The sequence below is a fragment of the Peromyscus eremicus genome, chromosome 17 (assembly GCF_949786415.1).
Source record: "Peromyscus eremicus chromosome 17, PerEre_H2_v1, whole genome shotgun sequence".
NCBI classification, from domain to species: domain Eukaryota; kingdom Metazoa; phylum Chordata; class Mammalia; order Rodentia; family Cricetidae; genus Peromyscus; species Peromyscus eremicus.
In genome coordinates, this window is record NC_081433.1 from 57,937,119 (window position 1) to 57,964,181 (window position 27,063).

A 27,063-nucleotide genomic window follows, 5' to 3' on the forward strand; every position below is an offset into this window, starting at 1 on the left:
GTGACTGCCAAACTTTGCCAAGACAAGGTAGGACAGTCCTTCAAAATTCTCTGCTTCACAGGAAAGTCTGTTAGATATGCTAGGCCTGTAGGACAGAGCTGGATGCCCCAACATTATAGAGGAACTTTGGGTGACTGTTCAGACATCCTGATGTCCCTATCATTAGGTAACATTTCACCCTTCTGGGGTCTTTGATGGAGTTGAAGACTAAATAGTTACAATTATAGTTTTTCCTTACTTATAATAAAAAGTAAATTAGATACAAAACCTTAGACCCACTAAGACAGATAATTACGTATTTTCTCTAATTTTGAAAAATGCAAATGATTTAGATAGTGTTACTATAATTCATACTTAATAACTTTTAGTTGCATATAGATTTACTATATTAAGGTTAAAACCTTCCTTTTAATTAGACAATGAGGAAAAAATTCTGTGAGATAATCCTCCTGTACACTGTAAAGATTTGTTTTGGTTTAATAAAACACTTATTGGCCAGTAACCAGGCAGGAAGTATAGGTGGGGCAACCAAACTAAGGATGATGGGAAGGAGAAGGACAGAGTTGGGGGTCGCTACTCAGATGCAGAGGGAGAAGGAGATGAACATGCCATGCTAAAGGTACCATCACGAGACAGAGCATAAATAGGGAATATGAGTTAACTTAAAATGTAAGAACTAGTTAGTAATAAGCCTGAGCTATTGGCCGAGCATTTATAATTTATATTAAGTCTCTGTGTAGTAATTTGGGAAGCAGCTGCCATGTATTTGGGAACAGGCAGTTGGGACAGGAAACGTCCATTTACAATTAATTTTTTTAAAGTCGTCTTGTTTTGTCAGCAGTCTGTGGCTTCTTTGCATCTATACAGTGTTATACCCCAATCTGTAACCATGACCTGGGCCCCATTTGTGTGTGTTTCCATTCATTTTTCTCAAAAACATAAGCTTTTACCTTTTTTTTTTTGCATAAATGCCTTTTTTCGGTTACTTTTTATTATTGCAATATTTATTTATTTTGTGTGTATACATGCATGCATGTGTATGGCATGCGGGAATGTTGGCTTGACCCTTCCCAGAAGACAGTTTCACAGCTCTCTTCCCCAGCCTCAGACTCTTACATCCTTTCTGCCCCCAAGGTTATATAGATGTCCCATTTAGGACTAAGAAGCAGGTTACCTCAGGACTTTGACCAGTTATGAGTCTCTACAGTACCTGCTGACTGTGGAAGAAATCCGCTTCTCTGGCCAAGGCTGAGAGTAGCGATAATCTACAGGACTTTTTGCATGTTTTTACTTGATGGATTATACTTTTTTTTTCTCCTTTGTTCTGTTAACATTATAAATCACATCAGTTTCTTTCTTTTTTTATTGTACTTACTTATTATTTGTCATGCAGGGCCTACACAAGAGAAGTCAGAGAGCAATGCTCAAGAGTCCATTATCTCCTCACCATGTGGATCTCAGGGGTCAAACTCAGGTCATCAGTCTTGTTGGCAAGCACCTTGGCTGTTGAGCCATCCTGCCAGTCCAGATTAGTTGGTTTCCAAATGATAAAAATAATGTCTGGAAGAAGTCATGATGTATCACCTCTTGAAATTTATTGGGTTCCATCTGCTAATGTTTTGCTATAATTTTTGCACTTTTTTTAAAAATTTCTACTGGGGTTATTGTTTTTGAGACAGGGTCTCATAAAGCCCAGATGGCCTTGAACTCCTGAATCTCTTGTCTCAGCCTCACAAATTCCAACATGGCCCCACCTGGCTGAGTCTCTGTTTCTGACTGTAATGGAGATGGGTCTGGGATTTCTCATGATCTTCATCTTGGTGCCAGAACTGTTGCAGGCCTGTTGGGATGAATGAGGAAGTCTTCCATCTTTTCCTCCATTCTGAAGGTGTTTTAACATGTGTCTCATTTCCTCACCTGAGGAGCTCTTGGCAGTTAACAGCTGCTGGGGAAGGGAGGGACTTTTTCTTCAGTAGTGTGGGGCGTGCCCATGTTCCTGTTAGCAACTCTAAAATGATTCACTGGTTTTTCAAAAGTCAAAAAGGGACATGACAGAAGAAAGGGGCAGTACCTGGAAAGAGGAAAGACAGAGATCATTGGAAATGGGAGGGAAGAAGAGAGGGTGACAGGGCCAGGGAGGTGGCTCAGCTGATAAGGTTGTCTGCCACCAAGCTTGACAACCTGAGTTTAATCCCTGAAACTCACGTGATGGGAGAGAAAGTAAAAGACGTAAATATGATCAAACACATTACATATGTGTGCAAGAGTGCCATGATAAAACACATTATTACATGTAGTTAATATATGCCAATAAAAATCTTTTCAAAAACTAAACCAAGGGCTAGAGAGATGGCTCAGTGGTTAAGAGCACTGGCTGCTCTTACAGACCATCCCAGTTTAGTCCCCAGCACCCACCCATAGTAGCTCACAATCATCTGTAACTCCAGTTCCAGGAGATCCAGCACCGTCTTCTGGACTCCATGGGTACTGCACACACACACACACACACACACACACACACACACACAAATCAATAAATGTAAACAGAATTTTTAAGATATACACACACACACACACACACATATACATATATTTACACATGCAAATACCTTTGTACATTTTATTGTTCCACTTTGGAAAAGTTGGTGACATTCAGAATTTTCCATTCAGAGGCTGGAGTGATAGCCCAGCAGCTGAGAGTACTTGCTGCTCTTGTAGAGGACCTGAGTCTGATTCTCAGCACCCACATCAGGTGACTGACAACCACCTCTGACTCCAGTCCCAGAAGATCTGATGTCCTCTGTGGCCTCTGAGAGAACCTGCACACAGGCGCCAAACACTCACAGAGACATAAACACATAAATAAAAATAAAATCTTAGCAGACACAGTGCCATATTTCTTTAATCCAGCACTCAAGAGGCAGAGGCAAACAGATCTCTATAAGTTCAGGGCCAGCCTGGTCTACACAGAAAGTTCCAGACCAGCCAAAGATATAGTGAGACCCTATCTCATAAAAAAAATATTTTAAAAGTAATTGTTCCATTTGATCTGCATTTGCACACTCATTTGTATGACTTTTCACTTTCCTTATTTCTCTTCTCTGTCTGTGCATCAGTGACCCTGCACCATTCTGATATGGACCAACTGTAATGTCTCTTTTTCATAATCAGTTCTTCAGGAATTATGTAAATTATACTAATCTCTTCAAATACTGGAATATTGACATGTTAGATGTCACTGCTTATTGCAAATCTGTTTTATATTTTACCTTTTTTTCTTTTTATTTCTTTTCTCTTTCTGTACTGGGAATCAAATCCAGGACTTCCATGTGCTAGGCAAGCACTCTGCCCCCAGCCTGCTCTCTAGGTCTCTTTTGACTCTCTATCTCCTTTTGTAGGTATTATTTTGAGACAGGGCCTAAGTTGCCTAGAACTCACTGGCCTGAGTTGCCTGGCCCCGAACTTCAATTCCAAGCTGACCTGGAATTCACAATCTTCCTGCCTCACCCTCCCAAGTAGCCTGTGCCTCAATACCCAGATCATCAAACTTTTGGGGGGTGTTGATTTTTTTTTGAGCCATAGTTTCTCTGTGTAGCCCTGGCTGTCCTCAAACTCACTCTGTAGACCAGATTGGCCTCAGACTCAGACATTTACCTGCCTTTGCCTTCCAAGTGCTGGGATTAAAGCATGCGCCACAACATTGGCCAAATTGTCAAATTCCTTTTTCAAAAAATATTTATTTACATATACATTATTCTGCCTGCATGTGTCCCTGCAGGCCATAAGAGGGCATCAGATCTCATTACAAATGGTTGTGAGCCACCATGTGGTTGCTGAGAATTGAACTCAGGACCTCCAGAAGAGCAGTCAAAGCTCTTAACCACTAAGCCATCTCTCCAGCACCCAAACTGTCAAATTTCTAATACCCATTTACACCTTCAAAAGCATTGCTTTCTCCTCATTCTATGCAAACTAGATGAATAAATGGAAAGATAGATGGATACATACATACATACATACATACATACATATGTACATATGTCCATACGTCCATAGATACACAAATAGATACACAGATACATAGATAAATGACAGATAGATGGATGATAGGTAAGTGATAGATGATAGATACATAGGTAGATGGATAGATAGATGATTGAGAGATAGATAATGGTTTATTGAGAGATGATAGACAGGTAGAGATAGGTAATTGACAGATGATACTATAATAGATGATAAGTAATATAGATCAATAGATGATAGAGAGATGATAGACTGATAGGAGATAGATGCATAGAATGATAGAATGATGATAGATAGATGATAGATAGATATAGAATGATAGAATGATGATAGATAGATAGATAGATAGATAGATAGATAGATAGATAGATAGATATAGACAGACAGATAGATAGACAGACAGATAGATGGAACATATGTGACTCAGGAGTGCAGCCCAGAGCATGCATGCACTAGGCAAGTGTTCTACCACTGAGCATCAGCCCCAGCCCCTAGAAGTTACATTTTTGTGCACGTATGTCTGCACTAAAATGAAGAAAAAGGGAAAAACCAGGTCTCCTAGGACCTGCTCCCACAAGAAAACCAGTGAAGAGTTTTAAATCATCGCTACAACTGGCTTTGAGTCAGTCATTGACCTGTTTCCCAGAGCTGAAAGTCGAAAATGTTTTCCAAAATCTTCTGGGAGGAATTCTGCTCTCAAGAGCTCCACCTCCCAGAGCTATTAATTTTCCATCTAAACAAAAACCTGAGAGATTAATAGAAGGGTCCTGATGCAATGGCATCCCCAGGGGCCCTTTCCTCAGAGAGTGCTTTTAATGACATCTCAGAACAAAGCAAGTGATATTAGCAGGGGACTGGTCTCCGAGGAGGTTCTGTCAGGAAGACGTTCTAGAACAAAGTCTGGGCAGGTGTGTGCAGACCTGGGCATAGAAGGGGCTGGACAGGGACTTGGTGACTCCTAGGTATCTCGTTAAGAATAGAAAGGACTTGCTGATGTCTTTATTTCATTTCATGATTGTCAGGTTCGAGGATACCCAGACATTTTCAAGGGTAAGAAAATGTATTTACTTCATCCCCAGCTCCCACCAGAGCATGTAAGCACTCAGTAGTCTCATTTGATTTGTTTCTGTGTTAGGAGTGTGTGTGTGTGTGTGTGTGTGTGTGTGTGTGTGTGTGTGTGTGTGTGCAAGCACATGCCGTGGTGCCTACATGGAGGTCAAGGACAACTTGCAAGAGTTGGTTCTCTCCTTTGGGTCCCAGGGATTGAACTCAGGTCATTGGGCTTGGCAGCAAGCCCCTTCCCCCTGAGCCATCTTGATGGTCCTTGTTCAGTCTCATTTGGTGGCACTACTGTGAACTGGACACTCCAGATGCCATTTTAGAAGTCCACCCCTGAGCTTCCACTGAAGTTGCAGAGCCTGGAAGAACCCTGGACAACTGCTGTGGAATCAGACCCAGAACACCCCCGGGCAAAGCCTAAGCAATCTTTGTCGCCTCTGTAGACCACTTCAGGCTCACAGTAATTTTTATTTTACCTTTCATTATGTGTGTGTGGTAGGGAGGGTTGAACATGAACTCAGGTGTCCTTAGAGGCCAGAGGCATGGGATACTCTGGAGTTGTCTGTCTGCTGCCCGCTGTGGGTGCTGGGAACCAAACTCGGGTCCTCTACAATAGTAACACATGTTCTTAACTACTGAGCCATCTCTCCAGCCCCACCAGAGTAGTATTTTTAAATTGCATTTTATGGTTGGTTTTAATTTAATGACACAAACTCCAGGATGGGTAGAGCCTTCTTTCTCCATCTGAATTTTAAAGAAATTAAAACAATTTTGTGGGACTAAAGCTGTAATTTTAGAGCATTTTACTTGTACCTCAATACGTAGAGTACATGTAGCTGAGTGGGTAGAGTACTTGTAGCTCAGTTGGTAGAGTGCTTGCCTAGCATGCACAATCCCTGGGTCCATCCCCAGCATCATATAAACCAGACAGACACATACTTGTTCCCAGTGCTTGGAAGATGGAGGCAGGGGGATCAGGTCCAAAGTCAACCTTAGCTACATAGTGGTGAGTTCAAAGCCAGCCTGGATTACAAGAGACTGTCTCAAAAAAGAAAAATAGGAAACATTTCCATGAATGTAGAGCTTCCTGGGCCTGGTGCTGGCAGGAAGATGTAGAGAAGGTTTGATCGGCACAGAGCCAGCTGAGCCCGGCACCTCTCTTCATCTCTTGTTCTCAGTGTCAGACCTTAAACACACAGCAAAGGAGAAGATGTGAAAGGAAAGATCTTACATCAGTCCAAGAAACCTGTGACAGCCAGGCCCTGTGATGCAGGGCTGTCATCCCAGCTGCTCAGAGGCTGAGGCAGGGGGATTGCTAGTTTAATGTCTGCCTGAAGTACAGAAAGAGTTCCAGCTAGCCTGGGAAAGTCAGTGAGATCCTGTTTCAAAATGTAGGAAGAAAGGGAGGGGGTGGCAAGATGGCTCAGGGATCAAGGTGTGTGCTGCGCAAGCCTGTGCCTGAGGTTGACCCAGAACTCATGTGGTGGAAAGAGAGAGCTGGTTCCAGCAAGCTGTCCTCTGACCTACACCTGTGGGCTGTGGCACACACCCTTGGCACTCATTTATGTGAGAGAGAGAGAGAGAGAGAGAGAGACAGAGAGACAGAGAGACAGAGAGACAGAGAGACAGAGAGACACGAGAAAAGTCCAAAGAAGGCTAGGGGTGTAGCTCACTGGCCGAGTACCTGCCTGTGTGCAAGACCCTGGGCCTGGGCCTGTGGCAGGGACTTTTCACCCTAAGGAACCCAGCACTCTATGTGGAAGAAGGAAATAATCCCCGGGAACGTGGCGGAGGTGTGTTGAGTGAGTAAACGTGCTTACCGGCAAAACCAACAACCTGGGTTGGATCCCCAGAACCCATGTAAAGGTGAAAGGAGAGAAGTAACTCCAGGAAGGTGTGCTCTGACCCCCACACACTTCAAACACACACAATAACAAGAAAGTTGTAAAAGGAAAGAGCCATCCCAGGTCCTACATCCCGCCAACCTAACTACAGAGGGTGGGTTTGGTGGGTAGAAGCATTAATTTTCTGAGGCAACCTTTGACACACAGAGATGACATCACAAGGGCTAGAGAGATGGCTCCGAGGTTAAGAGTATTAATGGCTCTTTGTAGGGGACCTGAGTTCAGTTCCCAGCACCCACATCAGGGCATCTCACAACTTCTTGTAACCCAAGCTCCAGGGAATCCAACACCCTCTTCTGGCTTCCAAAGGCACTGCACACACACACACACACACACACACACACACACACACACACACACGACAGTAAAAATCTTTTTTTTAATTCTATTCAAAAGCAACCTGCAAGAGATCCCAGTCCCTGGTGGAGGTGCACTTTCCCAGATCAGTATAGGGGCCACCCAAACACTCCAGGAGACAACAGGAAGTCATCGAGACATCCCCAGCTGTTCTTCTCTCAGCAGGGACCCAACATCCAGAAGCCAGCAGTCCTGACTCCTGAGTGCTCCTGAGTAAGGTAAACCAGAGCCAATCTGCACAACCCTTTCTCAAGACCGAATCTGGACATCTGTCTATGACCATGTATCCATCAGCTGAGAGGACCCCAGGAGAGATTCATGTGAGTTCTGTGGGGAAGGGAATTGGAGCGTGGACACGGGGCTAAGACATCCATGGATGAGGAGGCAGTTTCTGTCCTGGAACAGGAAGGATTTTTACCATGTCTTGTTTATTTGTAGTCCCAGAACACGTGTGGAGGTCAGAGGACAACTTTTGGGAGTCAGTTCTTTCTCTCCTTCCACCATGTGAGTTCTGAGGATCTAACTCAGGTTCTCGGGCTTGGCTACAAGCTCCTTTACTTGCAGAGCTATGTCAACCACCTGGGAAGAAATATTAAACAGAGATGCTAAAGGGGGCGTGGTTGAGGCAGGAGAGCAAGGACTGACCGGGAGAAGCAGGCTTGACTTAGTCCCAGGGATCAAACTCAGGTCTTCAGGCTCGGCGGCAAGCACCTTTGCCCACTGAGCCATCCTGCCACCCCTCATCCACCTTAAAATGTCAATGGTGCCAAGGTTCAGAAATGTCCCGACCCAAACCCACGCATTCCTTATTGCAGTAGTTTGCTGCGGAGTAATTCCTTATTTTTTTTTTATGGTGCTGAGGATGGGATCCCAGGCTTTTGACATGGTAATCAAGCTCTCATCCACTGAGCTGCATTCTGCCAACTGTTTGAATGTTTACATTTCTTTAGCGATATAAATAATACTTGAGAACTCAATTCAAGAGTGTAAGCTCCTTCACCAAGCAAGGTGGGTCACACCTGTAACCCCAGCATCTTGGGAGACTGAGGCTGTGTAGATAGAAGTTTGTTATAGAGAAATAAAGTAAATGAACGTAAAAAACTGGTATACATAGGTTCTTTTCCCTCAGATAACCCCATGCCGGATGTAGCATCTTTCCCAGGACTCTGGGAGGAATCTTCTCAGGGCAGACCCCTGGGAAAATTCTGATAAGATCCCAAGGCAGATGGGCTAGCACCACCTAAGCCTAGGGGCATTCTCTCAGCTAGTAACCAGCAGCCCACAGGGATCAGTGAGACCTCCTTCCTGTCTTCCCACATCACACACTGGCCTTCCAAGGTCTCCTGTGACGCCATGTGTTGGTTTTATCCCTAGTTCCTGGTCGATAGCTTTCTCCCCAAAGCATACATAGAAACTAGAATTTCTTTTCCCTCTGAGGCTTAGAAACCTTCACCTTCCCCCACCTTCCCGGCCTAGAACTGGCCACAAGGACATCCCTTGACCTACCTCATGTGTGCAGTGTGCAGTGATTCCCAGGAGCTCTGCAGCTGTCAGTGCAGACAGACAGAAACCACAGGAGTGTGGGAACCCTGAGGCCCAGCGGGTCCAGCCAGAGCACAGCACAGGGAAGACACTGGTTCTGGTGGCTGGCTGCAAAGAGGCAGTCTTGGGTACCTGTGATTGACAGCTGAAGTGGGTGCTGTGGACTCAAGGACTTGTGATTGACAGTTGGAGAGGATGGGTAGGCTCAGGTACTTGTGATTGACAGTGGAAGTGCGTGAGGGATGGACAGCTGAATTGACGCTGAACTGGTTGGGGGGGAACTTGCAATTGGCAGCTGACTAGGAAAAGAGAGCTCTGGGATGGAGTCCTCAGTCTCTGACTCTCTGGTTCCCTGCCTGCTCTGCAGATAAGAATGTGCCAGGTGCAGTGTCCTGTGGTGTGGGGACAGAAACTCACCCACCTGGTCCAAGGCAGCTGTGCTCCGAGTGTATACAAGGGGACCTGGTTCCCGCCCCCCAAGTGTTTCTGAACCCATTTACCTGCCAGGCAAAGCCAGGTGCTGGTCCTCCCTGGGAACCGAAGCACCATGTTCCCCTTTTTTTTTTGCCGCCCTAAAGTAATTTGCTTACCTACCTGCATCTCATCAAACTTAGGAGTTTAAAAAACGCTTTAAAGGGTCTTTCTGTCATCAGCAGGAAGGGAACAGAGGCACACCCCCAAGTCACTCACAGTGGCTGGAGGAGTGCCCTTAATCTTTTCTGTTAAGATTTATGATTGACTGATTATGTGTGTGTGTGTGTGTGTGTGTGTGTGTGTGTGTGTGTGTGTGTGTGTGTGTGGTGCCTGCAGAGGCCAAAAGAGGGCATTAGCTCATCAGATGACCTGGAGCTGGAGTTACAGGGGTTTGTGAGCCATCCATGATGGGTACTGGGAACCAAATTTGTGTACTTGGCAAGAGCAGTGTATACTCTTAATCACTGAGTCATCTCTCCAACCTACATTCTCTTCGTCTTTTAGGGGCCTCCACTCAGGCAAACGCAGGACTTGTGATTTGAGTTGGGGGTCTTCTTAAAAATAGAAAGAGGGGGCAAGTGAGAAGCTGAATGGGTAAAGGTGTTGTGACAAGCTTGGTCCCACAATCTAAGTTCCACCCCCAACTCCACATAAAACTGGAAGGAGAGAATGGACAGACAGCACAAAGTTGTCCTCTGACCTCTGCACGCACACAGGCAAGCCCCCACGCAGACACACAACATGCACATACACTAATAATAATTGTTTTTCTTTTTAAAGATAGAAGGAATGAATGCAGACAGGGTGGCAGCGGTGTGGGCTTCTCTGCCAAAGACACGATTCACTAAGAGATATTTTTGCCATTATTCTTAAGCATAAAGGTTAATGAAAAAGAGGGAACCTCTCAGAACAGAAATGAGGTGATGCCCCCCCCCCCTGAGTGTTGGGCTGGCCTCACTGGAGAGTCTCAATTAAGTGTCTCAGCATCAGCTGGGTAAACCAGTTTGGTGGCTCTCAAACCACAACGCAAAGGCTTGCTAGGAAACTTGATTGTCTCTTTTCCCCCCTCTATCCTGATAAGTGAGATTATAGAGTGGCTCCAGGTCACCCTGGAGGGAATTATAATCTGATAAAACCAGGGGCCACTGAGGTTGCACAAGGAAGTGAGGCTGTGTCTTTTCCTGGAGAGATTCCTAGAAAACTACAGGTTTCCTGCCAGTGAAGAAGCAGCTGGTAACTGCCGGGATTCTAGCTTCTGGTTGGTAACTGTGTCGGGATTCTTGCTTCCAGCCAGACCCCTCCCCCTTCTCACATCCCCGGTCATTGCCCCTTTCTGTCCATCCTTCCTCAACATTGTATATTGTCCAGGGATTTGATGAGACAGACACCACCCTGGAAGCTCAGGTTTTACCAGTAATCCCAGGTTTTAGCTTATTTGACCCTTTTAACATTCAATTGATAGATAAGGTTGTGTATATTTAAGATGTCCACTTTCTGAATTACATATGCACTGGGTCATGGTTATTACAAGCAGTTTAATTAGCACACTGATCTCCATCTAGACTGTGCATCAGAGTGGCTGAGAAAAAACCAGCTGGCCAGTGTCTGCCTAGTCAGGCCCCTGGTGATCTCTGTTCCCTTTACTGTCCTGTTAGTTGGTTACTTGGTTGGTTGGTCAGTAGGAAGGTTGGCCAGTTGACTGGGTTGGGGATGTTTTGTGGGTTTGGTTTTTGTTTTAAGGATTTACTTATTTTTATTTCACATTGCCTGTATTTATATCTGTGCATCATGTGCATGTTTGGTGCCCTCAGAGGCCAGAAAAGGACACTGGATCACCTGGTACTGGGGTTACAGACAGTTGTGAGTGCCATGTGGGTCCTGGGAACCAGGACCTCTGCAAGAGCAGCCAATGCTCTAACCACTGAGCTACTTCTCCAGCCCCATGGGTTTGGAAGTTTTATTGTTGTGGTTGGTTGGTTGTTTGGTTGAATTTGGGGTTTGTTGTTCTTATGACTGGTTAATTGCTTCATTTGGTTTCTCTTCCTATTGTTGGTAGTTGGTTGTTTTATTAGTTGGTTGGTTGCTGTGGGCTGTTGTTCTCTGAGACAGAGTCTCACTCTGTAGCCCCAGCTAGCCTCAAACTCATGACTATTCTCCTGTTCAGCTTCCTGAGTACTGAGGTTATAGGCATGATCTACTACACTCAACCCAATTTTCTGTCTCTGTTTGTTCAACTGCTCCAGAGTCCACATATAAGTGATAGTAGGCCATAATTGTCTTCCTGTGCCTGTTACACCATCTCCTCAAGGTCCATCCACACTATTCCAAATGGGAGGGTGTCCTTTTTGTGGCTGTGTAATATTCCATTATAAATGTGCATCCCATCCATGCAGTCTCATTTTCTTCCTCACTCATTTGTTGACACGTAGCTTCTTTCCAGCCTTAGTTCCCATGCGTAATGACATAGTGATTTCAGGAGTTCAGATATGTCTTCCACACACTGATTTTGTTTTCTTTGGATATTTACCCACTCCTAGAGTGGATGCATCCTGAGGTGGTTCTGCTTATTGTTATGTGAGGAAGTTCCAGAGACAGCTGCGCATGTGGAGCCAAGCCATGCCACCTTTGATTTCATTGGATGAATCCTGAGGGGCACAGCTGGATTACTAGTTCTAGTTCTAGTTCTTAAGAGACCCCCAGACTGACTTCTGTGAAGGCTGCACTGGTTTGCACTTCATAGTATATAAGGCTCCCTCATCATTGCCAGCATCTGTTGTTTCCTTGGTGACAGTCACTCCCTGTGGTGAGGTAGAGTCTCCATGTACCTTTTTGGTTTAAGTTTGAAGTTGGGGTCTCACATAGCTGAGGCTGGCTTTGAACTCCTGATCCTCCTTCCTCTGTCTCCTGTGTGCTGAGATGACAAGCATTGTGTGACATTATTACTGGGGACATGAACAAATGTCTACTCACTCCAGATAGGAAATTGACAACAGGTCAAATGACAGATGCCACCAAATCCAGCTGGGTGAACCAATGAGTTTTATTGGGTCACTTACAGGAATATGGATGAGAGGTTACTAACAGGAACAGAAATGACTCAAAGACAGCTGCATCACCAGAGCCCACCCCAGCCCAGGTGACAGCTCACAAAGCTGGGAGCCTGGAGCGCACTGCACAGCCTGCAGGTTGGAGAGGGTCTTTCCAGGTGCCTCAGGTGGGCTGAACCTCTTCCCAGAGGCTCAGCTGGTCTGTCTCTCTCAGCAGGTCTTATACCTCATGCACACTTGAGGAAGGAGGGGCCTAGTCAATCTTGTCACTTTAGGGGACTTCCTAAAGACTTTGAGTTGTTTACTTCCTGTGCTTAGTTAAGGCGATCCCCTGGGAGCCAGGAGGTTCTAATCTCAGAGGGACCGTCCACACCCCACTTCTCAACGGATGTTTTGATTTGCATCTCCCAAGAGGTTAGGAGGTTGAATGTCATTTTCATGAATGTATTGTTCTTTTGTTTTTCTTCTTTTGAGAACCATCCATTCAACCCACGTCCCTGGGTTGACTGGCTGCTTTGTTTCCTTGGTTGATGTTTTGAGTTCTTCATATATTCAAGACAGTAACTCCTATCTGGCAAATGCTGGCAAAGACTTCCCATTCCGTGGGCTGCTTCTTCCCATGCCAATCTGTTTCATTTCCTCTGCTGTATGAGTGCTTTTCAAGCTGGTGAATCTCCTTTGCTATATTTATGGAAGAAGATGGTGGATTTTGTTTTACTTTCTTGCTTCCTTGTTCTTACCTCCCCAAAGGGCCTCTGGACCTTCTGGAATCATCTCTTTATTTTTTTCACCCCCAGGTTTCCTTTATGTTTTAGATTTTTTTTTTTTTCCGAGACAGGGTTTCTCTGTGTAGCTTTGCACCTTTCCTGGAACTCACTCTGTAGCCCAGGCTGGCCTCGAACTCACAAAGATCTGTCTGCTTCTGCATCCTGAGTGCTGGGATTAAAGGCATGCGCCACCACTGCCCAGCTTAGATTTATTTTTTAACTTATGTGTATATGGGTGTGTCTCTCTCTCTGTGTGTCTCTGTGTGTGTGTGTGTGTGTGTGTGTGTGTGTGTGTGTGTGTGTGCAGTGCCCACGGAGGCCAGAAGAGGGCATTGGATCCCCTGGAGCTAGAATTACAGACAGTTTTAAACCACCATGTGGGTGCTGAGAGCCTAACTCTAGTCTTTGGCAAGAACAGCAAGCACTCTTGACCAGTAAGCCATCTCTCCTGCCCGGATCCCCAGCTTTCCATGCCTCCTTTAGTGACTAATGCAAGTGTTACAGCTCTGGAGGGAAAGGTATCCTGACTTGTCCGGAAGCCAGGCTATACCTAGGGCTGTGATATGACAGCTCTGGAGAGAGAGGTATCTTGGCTTGTCGGGAAGTAAGGTAACACCTGAACCTGGGATGCGGTGGGGGATGATCTTCCTGCAGGATATAGAAATCCTGCTCCTCTCCTTAGGAGAAAGCCGTTATAGCTGAGCTTTGTTCTGCCCCCTCCTTAAGGGGGCTTCCCAGCAGAGCTCTGCTTCTTCTCCCTGGCCCAAGATGTTGTCTCTTCGGCTTCACTCTGCTAAACCGGAAACCTCTGCAGAAATGTAGCAATCTCCTCTGGCTCAGGCGAAAAGTTGTTACTTTTTCTGCCCTGCCTTGTTCAGCACCCCTAAGGGAATGCCTCAGCAAGGTTTTTTCTGCTCAGTCCCACTAAGGGACGTCTCAGCAAAGTTCTTCTGTTCTGCGCTGGTGAATGAAGATCTTCACCCAATCTGCGCCCAAGACTCTTTTTGGAAAGAGATTTATTTGGGAAGGAGGAGTACACGAGAGTGGCTGCCTCTGCCAGGGAGGGAAAGTCCAGCCCCCAACTGGACAGGCAGAGTGGCTTATACAGGGCTTCTTAGGGGCGGAGTTTCTCCAGAGAGAAGATTTTTCTGCTCAGGGATTGGTTGGTTTTCCTGCTCAGGGATTTGTTGGTTTCATCCGGCAGGGGCAGAGTTGGCTCTGGTTTCAGGGCCAAACTGTGTTTCTTTCACTGGCCCTTATTAGCTTTTTGGCTCTAATTTTAGGGCTAGGGCATATTTCTTTCACTGGCTCTGATTCTAGGGACAAAGTGTGTTTCTTTGGTTCTGGTTTCAGGACCAGGATGTATTTCTTAGGTTCTCGGTTCAGGGCTAAAGTGTTTCTTTCACTGGCTCTGGGTTGAGGGTCAGGGTGAGTTTCTTTGGCTGGCCCCTTTTCCCTACAGCTAAGACATTGTAAGAGTGTAATTAACTGTTACCAAGAGAGTGAGTGTCGGAATATGTTGTGTAACTTTTTCTGGGGAGATGTGAACAAATGTCTATTTACCCCAATAGAGCTCCTACAAGAGACAGATAAACAGCTCTAGCCAAGCCCAGCCTGGTGAGCCAGTGGGTTTACTGTTAGGTCGTTGGGTGGAGGGGAGGAGGAGTCCCAAGACCAGGGAAATGGGGAGAGATTCCAACCTGAAGAATAGGCAGTAGGCAGGGAAACTCAGGCTGTTGATTGACAGGAGTACTTATCTGGAGTCCATTTGACCTGTGAGAGATGGGTCCAAGTCTCATAACTCTTTGAAGCTTACAAGATTTTTAAATTTACAAAATGAGATAAAAATTTTAGATATGTTAGCATCACCACTGTTTGTAATCTGTACTGAAATCCACAATGTAGAAAAAGCAGTAGACTCACACCTTTGAGTTGTAGGAGAAGCTTGGGACCCCAAAAATGATTTTGGGTTAAAAATCATTAATACTACGTTCCTCTGTCCAGAAAGCTGGATATATAGATTGGACAGAGATGATTTTAGCACAATGAGAAGCACTTTTAAGTCTACACTTAGAAGACACCAAAGGAAATTTAAGTTTTTGAGCTTGTAACTATGATAATAGCAGTGCTTTATCCTGGCTCGATTAATAACTTATCATTGATTAATACTTAACTCTGAACATTTGAAATCTTAGTATAACAATAGCATAAGAGAGGAAAAGAAGCCTGAAGCATTTCCCATTTTTATGTTCCTTAGATCACTTTCTTACACCTTTACAACATGCATTTATATACCTTAAATCGCTTTCCTAGACCCTCACAACTTACATTAATTTAGACTTTCTTTCCATCCAGTCATTTACCCTGAGACACAGGTGATTGATTACTGAGAGCAATCACTGCAAAAACAAGTGCCTTTAAATAAAGGAATAGCTTTTAAAAATTACGTTGAGCCAGGCTGTGGTGGTGCATGCCTTTAATTGCAGCACCCAGGAGGCAGAGGAAGGCAGATCTCTGTGAGTTCAAGGCCAGTGTGGTTCACATGATGAGTTCCAGGACAGCCAGGGCTATGCAGAGAAACCCTGTCTTGAAAACCATAAGACTTAGCACTTGGGAGGCAGAAGCAGGCGGATCTCTGTGAGTCCAAGGCCAGCCTGGTCTACAGAGTAAGTTCCAGAACAGCAAAGACTACACAGAAAAGCCCTGTCTCCAGAAAAAAAAGAAAAGAAAGAAAAAAAAATATTTGATGTAGCTTGAAGCCCAGTCCCAGAGCTGCTCAGTCCCAAATAAACACACAAAGGCTTATATTAATTACAAACTGTATAGCCTATAGTTCAGGCTTCTTGCTAACTAGTTCTTTGATCTTCAATTAACCCATTTCTATTCATCTATATGTTGCCACATGGCTGTGGCGTTACCGGTCTGCTGGCATCTTGTTGCTCTTTGGGCATCGGGTTGGTATCTCTCCTGCCTCCTCCCAAAGGTAGATTATTGAATCTACATTTTAAAAGCAACTACTAGTTTTAAATATTTTACATTGGATTGGATTTTTGTATATTGTATACAAATTATGTATATTGATACAAATTTGAATTGATTTTGTTAGAAAATACTATACATATATTTCTAATCTTGTTCAAGGTTGTATAGGTTGCACCTATACAGTTCATTTAATAATATAATGCAAATTTCTAGTCCTTGAAAGTTATTATTACCAACTAATTAGGATATAAAGAAATGCAGGTTAGTAGTTAGTCACCTATTACAATCAAACTTATAGTCAGATTAGGTATGTTTTCAAGGTGTAACAGACATATTTTAGATAGACATGTCATCTTCAAACACTTCAGAAATCTACAGAATATGGCATTTAAGATGTTTTAATAACATAGGTTCTTTTTTATGACTATGAGACATGTCTGCTCCTGACAGCACCAGTCTACTTCAGAGAAGATGATGGGCATCAAAGAAACTCCATATGGAGTTTATTTTCTTTGTGGCAAAAAGTTAGCCACTGGGCAAGAAAGTGCCCTTCTTCAACTGCTGACAGTATGCTGTCCAAAATGCACAAGGAGGACACAAAAGAAAGGACTGCCAAGCCTTGCCAAGACAAGGTAGGATAGCCCTTTAGAAAATCCTGCTTTGGGTGGTGGTGGCGCATGCCTTTAATCCCAGCACTTGGGAGGCAGAGGCAGGCAAATCTTTGTGAGTTCGAGGCCAGCCTGGTCTACAGAGCAAGAGCCAGGAAAGGCACAAAGCTACACAGAGAAACCCTGTCTCGAAACCACCACCACCACCACCCCACCCTGCCAAAAAAAAAGAAAAATTTCGGTCCTCAGCTCCAGAAAAAGAAAAGAAAAGAAAAGAAAATCCTGCTTCACAGATGAATCTGTTTGATATGCTAGGTCTGTAGGCCAAAGGTGGATGTCAAAAACATTGCAGAGGAACCTTGGGTGACTGTCCAGGAAGTTTGTTTGTCATTTCTCACATTTTTTGGAAGTTGCTTGTTTGCGCTTCCTGCTTACTTAGGTAATGTTATGTCCTTCTTGGGTCTCTGAGGGAGTTGAAGATTAGATAGTTATAGTTTTTCTTGTTAACAAATTCAGAAAAGAAACTCACTAAAAAGGTGTAAAGTATATAAGTTTGAAAGACATTAAAAGATAGTTTTGGGGCGGGGGTGGGGTGCGGGGTGCGGGGGACAGTGGCGCATGCCTTTAATCCCAGCACTCAGGAGGCAGAGCCAGGTGGATCTCTATGAGTTTGAGGCCAGCCTGGGCTACAGAGTGAGTTCCAGGAAAGGCGCAAAGCTACACAGAGAAACCCTGTCTTGAAAAACCAAAAAAAAGAAAAAAAAAAAGATAGTTTTTGGTTGATAATACAAGTTAGGATAGAAAGTGAATTAGGTATACTTTGGACTCACCAAAATAGGATAGATAATGGAGTATTTTCTCTGAATTTGTCAAATGTTAATGGACTGGAATTGTAAATGTAATTCTTGACTGTATATATTATATATACTTATTGTACTTATTGTATATAGTTTTTCCTATATAAATTATAACTTTTTATTATTTTAGACAAAAAAGGGGAAATGTGGTATTATAGTATATCCTAATAAACTTTGCCTGAAGATCAGAGAACAGAACAATCCACTAAATTAAACACAGAGGCCAGGCAGTGGTAGAACACACCTTTAATCTTAGCACTCAGGAGGCAGAGATCTCTCTGGATCTCTGTGAGTTCAAAGCCACCTTGGACTACATGAGATTGACTCAGTCTAGGAGAGAAACAGAGTCAGACAGTGGTGGCACACACCTTTAATCCCAGTACTTGGAAGTCACACGTCTTTAATCCCAGCACTAAGATCTCATGTCTTTGCTTGGGAAGCACACACACCTTTAATCCCAGGAAGTGATGACTGAACAGAGAAAGGTATATAAGATGTGAGGAGACAGGAACTAGAGTATTTTTCAGGCTGAGGAGTTGGTGAGGTAAGAGGTAGTGGCCTTGGCTTGTTCCTTTGTTTCTCTGATCTTTCAACATTTACCCCAATATCTGGCTCTGGGTTTTTTATTAACACCATGTAGGAATTCATGTTACAATTTGAAACCTGTTTTTTGAGTTTATCTCTTTTAGAGTCTGTCACCAAGGTAAACTGTTCATGTCTGCCTTTCTCAGTGGGGGACCTAGGGGCTCTAGAAAAATGAGGCCTGAATTTACATATGAAATGAACTGACAGCTGAAGCTTTACGGGGAAGAGCTGGGTTCCTGACACTGATAACATAAAGTTACAGTTAGCTGTCAACATCATCAGAGATCTGAGAAGGATAAATTACAGCAGGAAATATAATCCAAATGGCCTATGTATCAATTACAAAGACAGAGATTTGCCACTACCTGGATGGTTACCATAGGCTTCCATGGTCTCAGTGGTCTCAGTGGTCTTGATGCCTTCACTGGGGGAAGAAGTTTCTGGTCTTCATCTGTCACACAGGACACCATTACGTCTTTGGCTTCTGTGCCAGGCAGCACTAGCTTTCAGTCAGCTGCCAGACCCAGAAGGTCTGAGAGATTTTTCCTGTGGAGGAGGAGCTTGGGAAAACTGATGTACAGTGGCAAAGCACAGTGGAACAGTCAAGCCAACATGTGCACAGTTGGTGCGGGGCCCTAGGGGTAGGTGAGGCATGGGGCAGTTCTGCCCAGCTCATAGCCTTTGGGCCCCATTGTTTTCTTTGGCGACCTTAGGGTTGCTTCTAGGATCTGGCATTTCTGTCAACCGTGGGGGAGCTTTTTCTATTAAACATTTTAAATGCCATATTCAGCAGATCTCTGAGGAGTTTGAGGACCATTATCTATTAAGTATACCTGATTTTAAACAAACTTTACTTGTTTTCAGTTACTTACTTTAGGCTTAAACTTGAAAACATATATAGGAGCTAAATAAAGCTTATCATTAAATAAATTACACTTATGCTTAGCATGGCTATGAGCCTAGTTCTGAGCACAAAAAGAAATTTGATCATTTATAAGGTAACTGAGAATTAACTTGCATGTCTTAATTATCTTGAACAGTGTACAAGTTAGTAGCTTTTATAAGATTTTACAACTTAATTCCTGTTAAGTCTGAGACTTAAAAATTTGAACTGAAGATTTAATTGAAGATCCTTTAGCAACAAAATAAAACTTTAAACCATGAATACAGTCCATAGGGAGATTCTGAGTTAGAGGCTAGTCTGGTCTACAGAGCAAGTTCCAGGACAGACAGAGAAACCCTATCAAAAAAAAAAAAAAAGAAAGAAAGAAAGACCAAAACAAATCTAACACTTCTTGGGGTGTTGTACATAAACCTCACCAAAGTGGACGTTGTCTCTCTAGAGTCATCATTGTTACGTCATTCCTGCCATTGTCTTTGTCCCATCACATGTGACATGCCCCTCTAGTCCCCCTCAGCAACACTTCATGGCTTCTATAACCTTGTCATGGGGCCTTGTCAATCTTGGCTCCATTTCCTGGGCCTGGGGAGTCTCCAGGAGGGACTGTTTCAATCGGGAAGAAATAGCTGCCTAACAGAGCAGCTTGGGAAAGGATACTGGAAAGACAATGCCTTCAGTGATTTGACTTCAAAGGGAGCAAGACAGAAGAGACAGAGTGGAGAGAGGACAGCAGTTAGGCCAAGGAAAATGCCATCAGACTGCCTTTGCGGGGAGGCGGTACACATCACGACAAGTGTGTGGAGGTTGTAAGATAGCTTGCAGGAGTTGGTGCTCCCCTGCCTCCATGTTGTTCCTCGGGGCTTGAACTCAAACTTGGCAGCAAGCATGCCCACCCACTGGTTCGTCTCACTGGGCCCTTTCCAAGGGTTTAATTATTAGTAATCAATTTATTCATTTTAATTCATGTGTATGTGTGTGTGTATGCTCTCAGAGGCCAGAGGTGTCTGATCCCCTGGTGCTGGAGATACAGGTGGTTGTGAACCATCTGGCATGGGTTCTGGGAACCAAACTCTGGTCTTCTGGAGCAACAGCACATGCCCTTAACTGAGTTATCTCTCCAGTCCTGGACCAAAGGTTTCTGATGAAGCTCAGCAAAGCTGTGTTAGAGGAAGGCAAGTCAGAGAGGCTGGAGGGTATCCATGGTAATGGCATGGTGACCTGGGTGCCCAGTGGTCTCCAGGCAGATCCTGATGTCCAAGTGTCTCACCTCCTGTGGACACATGGCAAAGCAGGTGTCTGTCCTGTGGTCCAAAGGCCAGAATGTCTGTGCTTCTGAATGTGTCCCCATCAACCATAACAGGGGCATCTTCAACATAGATGTGCTCAGTGCTGGAGGTGAGAAGTATAAACACTACTGCAAGATGCTCTGAGATCAGGGGGAGGGGAGGCTGGTGGATGGATGGCCACACATTCATACACACGAAACAGGACGCACCTGCCCTGAGCTAGCTTCCGGCTGGGGAGGCTACTCTGTCAGAAAAGTGTTTGACATACAAGCGTGAGGACCTGAATCAGTCCCTGGGACACACATAGTAGGAGAAAGAACTGACTCCTCCAAGTTGCTCTCTGGCCACCACATGTGTATGTATACACAGTCAGGGAGGAGGAGAGAGAGTGGGGGAGGGAGAGAGAGGAGAAGGAGAGAGAGAGAGAGAGCAAGGGAGAGAGAGAGAAAACAAGCATGGTAGCAGAAGCTTGTAATCCCAGCTCTGCGGAGGCAGTAACAGGCTGGTCCCTTGGCTTGCTAACCAGCCAGCCTACTTGGCAAGCTCCAAGCTGGGGAGAGACCTCATCTCAAACACCAAGATGGACAGCACAGCCCCTGAGAAACAACACCCAAGACTGACAACTAGACTACACACATGCAAACGCACACACAAATACACACACGCGCACACACACACACACACACACACACACACACACACACACGCGCGCAGCGCGCGCGCACACGCACGCACACACACACCAGAAACTTAACAAGCAGGCTGATGTGTCTCCTCTGTCATTGGGAACACTTAGTCCAACCTGCTGACTCTCCGTCTCTCTTGAACCATCCCAGACACTCCATTTCTGACGGTTCTCGATTTTCAGATCTGCTCTCTGCCAAAGATACGGAAATGAGCCTTTTTTCCCGGTTCTAGACATTTCTCGATCTACCTTTGTCTTCATGTGTCATCTTGGGCAAGGTCTCCGTACTTCGAATCTTGACTTCTTCAAAATCCCACACCTGATTCAGCCACAGGGTGTCTGGAGAGCTGTGTGCCTCTGATCTTCCACTGGAGCTGGCTTGTGCCCTTCAGCTTAGTGGCATACTTCAATAGTAAATGTTAGTAGATTGCGCTTCCCTGAGAGATATCGTGATGGTATCTCTCAGATACCAGGGTGGACTTCTCCATGTTCTGATCACAGGTGGATTCCAAGCAGGAGCTCCACCCCTGAGCCACGCCCCCAGCCCCTCACTGGGGGATTCTAGGTTGGGGTTCCACCCCTGAGCCACGCCCCCAGCCCCTCACTGGGGATCCTAGACAGGGGCTCCACCCCTGAGCGACGCCCCCAGCCCCTCACTGGGGGGATTCTAGGCAGGGGCTCCACCCCTGAGCGACGCCCCCAGCCCCTCACTGGAGCTGACCCTGGATATATTCATAAATTTTCATCCCCTTCTAGTGAGACTCCAGACCACCACCAAACAGTTACAGTATGATGTAAAATTCTCCCACTGGGACCCTTTACCAAATCACCTGTCCTTCCCTCGACAGTGATGCACTCTGGGAGGATGGGGGCATCAAATGCGTCGACAACCTCAGATTTCACCCTCGTGGGGCTCTTCAGCTACACAGGGCCTCATCTCACCCTCTTCTTCCTCGTGGCCACCATGTTCACCGCAGGACTGCTAGGCAACACCATCCTAGTTCTCCTGATTGCCACGGACTCCAGACTCCACACACCCATGTACTTCCTGCTCAGCCAACTCTCACTTCTGGATGTTGGCTTCCCGCTGGTCACCATCCCCAAGATGGTGGCTGACTTCCTGCAGGGAGAGAACACCATCACCTTCGGGGGATGCGCCACCCAGATGTTCTTCCTCATGCTCATGGGTGTCTCTGAGGGCGTCCTTCTATCCCTCATGTCTTATGACCGCTACGTGGCGGTGTGCCACCCCCTGCATTACCAAGTGCTCATGAGAGGCCAGGTGTGTCTGGTGATGGTGGGCGCGTCCTGGTTCTCAGGTGCGCTTGTGGCCTCCATCCAGACCTCCATCACCCTGCAGTTCCCCTACTGTGCCTCACACACCGTGGACCACTTCTTCTGCGAGCTGCCAGCCCTCCTCAAGCTGTCGTGTGCAGACACGTCCGCCTATGAGTTGGCGCTCTCTATCTCCGGGGTGCTGATCTTACTGCTGCCCTTGTCGCTCATCTTCACCTCCTACGGCCACGTTCTGGGGGCCGTGCTGCGCATGCACTCAGCCGAAGCTAGACACAAGGCCTTCACCACATGCTCCTCACACGTGGCCGTCGTGGGTCTCTTTTACGGGGCAGCTGTGTTCATGTACATGGTCCCGGGCAACTACCACAGCCCACAACAGGACAATGTGGTATCCCTCTTCTACAGCCTCATTACCCCCACCCTCAACCCCCTCATCTACAGCCTGAGGAACAGAGAAGTCCGAATGGCCCTGGTCAAGGCCATGGGCAGGGCTGACTTCAGGGCCAAGCGGTGATGTCCTGGGATGCTGGTTTTCCCAGGAGTTCTTCTCTAAGGCTGGACATGCGCACGGGTCATTGCAACTGGCCAGCTGCCTCCTCCAGGGTGCACTTCTCACTTCTGGGTGAACTTGCAGAAAAATAGATGTTATGACCCAGCTTGGGGTGCATGCCCATCATCTCCATACTAGCACAGGGGCGCCGAGGCAGGAAGGTTAACTCAACTCTTCAGCCAGCATTGAAGACATAGCAAGAAGCTGCCTCAAAAAAAAAAAAAAATTTAGGGGAAGGCAGATGGATTGGCTGTTTAGAGCACTTGCTGTTCTTCCAAAGGACCTGCATTTGGTTTCCAGCACCCATGTCTCACAGCTCACAACTGCCTGTAACTCCAGCTCCAGGAGATCCAATGCCCTCTTCTGTCCTCCTTGGGCACCCACACACTTATGGCATATACACACATAATAAATGTTTTGTAAATTATTTAAATAAGAGGGCAGGTGTTCTAGGCTGCACATGGTGAAGCATGCCTTTTACCCTGACATTGGGAAGGTGGATAGGGATTTCATAATCGGCCTGAGAAATGGCTTCAACCTTTAAATGCTTGCCACATAAGCATGACGACGTGAGTTCAGATTCCCAGAGCCCACACAAATGTTGAGTGATCATGACAACTCGCCTCCAATCTCAGCCTCCAAAGGCAGAGATGGGATCCCCAGAGCAAGCTGGCTAGACAGACTAGCCACATTGGTGAGCTCTGAGTTTTATCAAGAGACCCTGTCTCAAAGAATAAGGTGGAGATGGAGGAATGGAAGAGGAATCCTGACATCAACTCCAGGGCTCTGCGTGTGCACATACACACACACACATACACACATGCAAAAATACATACACACATGCACACCACACATGAAAAATAATGATAAATACAAATTAAAAAGCAGTCCAAGGTCACTCAGGTACATATTGAGTTTGAAGTCAACCTGGACTACGTAAGACTGTTTCCAAAAAAAAGAAGCACTGATAGATATGGCCCTTCAACCTTGTATTCACAGAACCACAGACCAAAATAAACTCCTTTCCCTTATAACTTATCAGTCATTGGGTTATAGCAACAGAAAGTGAACAGAGGCACTAAAGCCAGCCTGCCTCATGCCATGATTAACATTTCTGCAATCTGGGAGGGATTGTTGTCTAGTGATTTCCTCCAAACTCCCGGAGAAGGGATAAAGGCTCGTATCATAGACGAAGGAAGTAAACAAAACTTACACGTCTCAGGAAACTCCTCAAATTTACAGGATTTGCAAGGCCCCTCCCCAAGGTTACAGAGTGGTAAGAACTGCTGGGGTGGAGACTCGAAGGTGGAACTGTCTGCAAATTGTACAGCTTCTGTGAGTCGACCACCATGCTGTGGGGGGCTTTGGGAGCTGCCTTTGAGTCACCCATACTAAGTGACCCCAGTGAATGCACTGGTTCCCTGAGCTAGAGTGGGTAGAGTAATTACTTTGGTCTGTGGTCAGTGCCTCTCCAGAGTGAACAAACATTTATTCACTTCTCTCCAGGAATAGTTACAGGGCATGAAGGGCATGGTGGCACATGCCTTTGATCCAGCCATCTAGAGATTGAGGCAAGTGTGTCTCTGTGAGTTCCAGGCTAGTCTGGTCTACATTGTCAGTTCCAGGCCAGCCAGGGCTACACAGTGAGACCCTGTGTCACAAGAAGAAGAACAGGAGGAAGAGGAGGAGGAGGAGGAGGAGGAGGAGGAGGAGGAGGAGGAGGAGAATCATAGGCCAGGACTCTAGGATCCAACCTCTGAAATCCACAGAGAAAGAACCACCAACAAGGCTCTGAAACTTCCAACTCCTGCTGACCTTGGCAGTGACTTTGCTTGGGTCACATCTGCAAATTTTACCTAAGTAGAAGAACAGCCACTCAGGGTGACCCTCTCTGGCCAGTCAACACATGAGTTATTGTGCTGTTTTGATAGTTACAGAGCTGAGTGGTGGAATGGGAACCCACCAATAACTACCAACTCTGTCACTGATTGATGCTGCCTTTTTTTTTTTTTTTTGGTTTTTCAAGATAGGGATTCTGTGTAGCCCTAGGTGTCCTGGAACACACTCTGTAGACCAGGCTGGCTTTGAACTGCCTGCCTCTGCCTCCTGAGTGCTGGGATTAAAAGTGTGTGCCACCACTACCTGGTGATACTGCCATTTTCAAGCCTCTGTTGTCACTGACAGTGGGCCCAAGGCTTAACTAAGATTGCTCAACTCCGAGTTTTAAGTGGACAGTGTCTGTACTGCCATTAGTGGCTTAGACAGGGGCTTGATTTGTGAGCCACGCCCCCAGCCCTTCACTGGGGGATTTTAGACAGGGCTCCACCTTGAGCCCCGCCCCCAGCCCCTCACTGGGGATTCTAGGCGGGGCTCCACCCCTGAGCCACGCCCCCAGCCCCTCACTGGGGATTCTAGGCGGGGCTCCACCCCTGAGCCACGCCCCCAGCCCCTCACTGGGGATTCTAGGCAGGGGCTCCACCCCTGAGCCACGCCCCCAGCCCCTCACTGGGGATTCTAGGCGGGGCTCCACCCCTGAGCCACGCCCCCAGCCCCTCACTGGGGATTCTAGGCGGGGCTCCACCCCTGAGCCACGCCCCCAGCCCCTCACTGGGGATTCTAGGCGGGGCTCCACCCCTGAGCCACGCCCCTAGCCCTTCACTGGAGAATTTTAGACAGGGCTCCACCCCTGAGCTACACCCCCCTCCTAGTTCTTTTCCTTTTTATTGTGGGGCAGGGCCTATCCTTGAATTCACTATGTTTTGTAATTCCTCTGCTTCAGCCTCCCAAAGTAACTGGAATAGTAATGTCTGCATTACCATGCCTAGAAAATGTCAAAGTGAGCTAGGCGGTGGTGGCGCTTGCCTTTAATCCCAGCACTTGGGAGGCAGAGGCAGGCGGATCTCTGTGAGTTCCAGGCCAGCCTGGGCTACAGAGTGAGTTCCAGGAAAGGCGCAAAGCTACACAGAAAAACCCTGTCTCGAAAAACCAAAAAGAAGAAGAAGAAGAAGAAGAAGAAGAAGAAGAAGAAGAAGAAGAAGAAGAAGAAGAAGAAGAAGAAGAAGTCAAAGTGTTTTGATCTTCAGTGATGGAAGATCACCAATAGCAAATCACCATTAGCAAATCTTAGCAATCAAAATCTAAATAGGTTTGTTTTTAAATGACTTATTTATTACTTGTTATTTATTTGGTATGTGTGTGGTCAGAGAACAACTTGAGGCAGTCAGTTGTTCCACCATATTGAACCCAGAGATCAAAATCAAGTCAGCCTTGATGGCGAGCACCTTTGCCCAGTGAGCCCTCAAGCCAGCCCTAGATATGTTCTTAAATAGTCAGTGTCATGAAAGATCAAAGAAAGCTGAGGAGTTCCTCAGATGAACGTATACAAGACACACAGTGTCCTGGTTACAGCTGAGGAGTTCCTCAGGTGAGCATACACAAGACACACGGTGTCCTGGTTAGTTTTGTCAACTTGACCCGAGCGTCAGTCATCTGAGAAGAGGGAACCACAGTTGAGAAAACACCTCCTTAGGATGAGCCTATGGGCAAGCCCGTGGGGCTTGATTTCCTTGATTAATGATTGATGTGGAAGGACCATGACAATCTTGGGCTGGTGGTCCTGGGCCTATAAGAAAGCAGGCTGAGCAAGCCAGGAGAAGCCAGCCAGTAAGCAGCACCCCCACATGGCCTCGGCATCAGCTCCTGCCTCCAGGTTCCTCTTGCCCAGTTTGAGTTCCTGCCTTGGTTTCCCTCAATGACTGTGATTCAGGACATGTAAATCAAATGAACTCTTTCCTCCCCAAGTTCCTTTTGGTCATGGTGCTCTAATCACAGCTGTAGAAAGCAAACTAAGACACACAGCAACTGGATGGACCCAACCAGACAGAAAAAGAAAACACTAACTATGGACACTGAAGCCAGAAGTGATGGTCCACACCAGCCATCCAAGCACTGAAGAGGCAGGAGGCAGGGATATGGAGAGTTCTAAGCCAGCCTGATCTACATAGCTAGACTCTATCTACAACAAGATAAAACCCAAAAGTATAATCAAGCAACTCTTGTCATGATGGCACACCTGTCATCCCACAATAAAGGAGGCTGAGGCAGGAGAATAGTTAGGCCAGGCCAGCCAGGGCTACATGG

At 46.0% G+C, this 27,063-nt stretch overlaps 1 protein-coding gene and 1 long non-coding RNA gene across 2 annotated transcripts; one reads left to right on the top strand and one right to left on the bottom strand.

Moving 5' to 3' along the window:
- Positions 1-20,033: 20,033 nt before the first annotated feature.
- On the bottom strand, positions 20,034-21,628 carry LOC131894437 (uncharacterized). The gene is made up of 2 exons (XR_009374913.1): positions 21,195-21,628; positions 20,034-20,495 (listed from the first exon to the last, which is right to left on the bottom strand). It is a non-coding gene; the product is annotated as an uncharacterized LOC131894437 (long non-coding RNA).
- A 314-nt stretch (positions 21,629-21,942) lies between these two features.
- Positions 21,943-22,887, top strand: LOC131894057 (olfactory receptor 2Z1-like). Its single transcript, XM_059244194.1, has one exon. It carries the CDS (start codon positions 21,943-21,945, stop codon positions 22,885-22,887), a length of 945 nt encoding a protein of 314 aa, XP_059100177.1.
- The last annotated feature ends 4,176 nt before the right edge of the window (positions 22,888-27,063 follow it).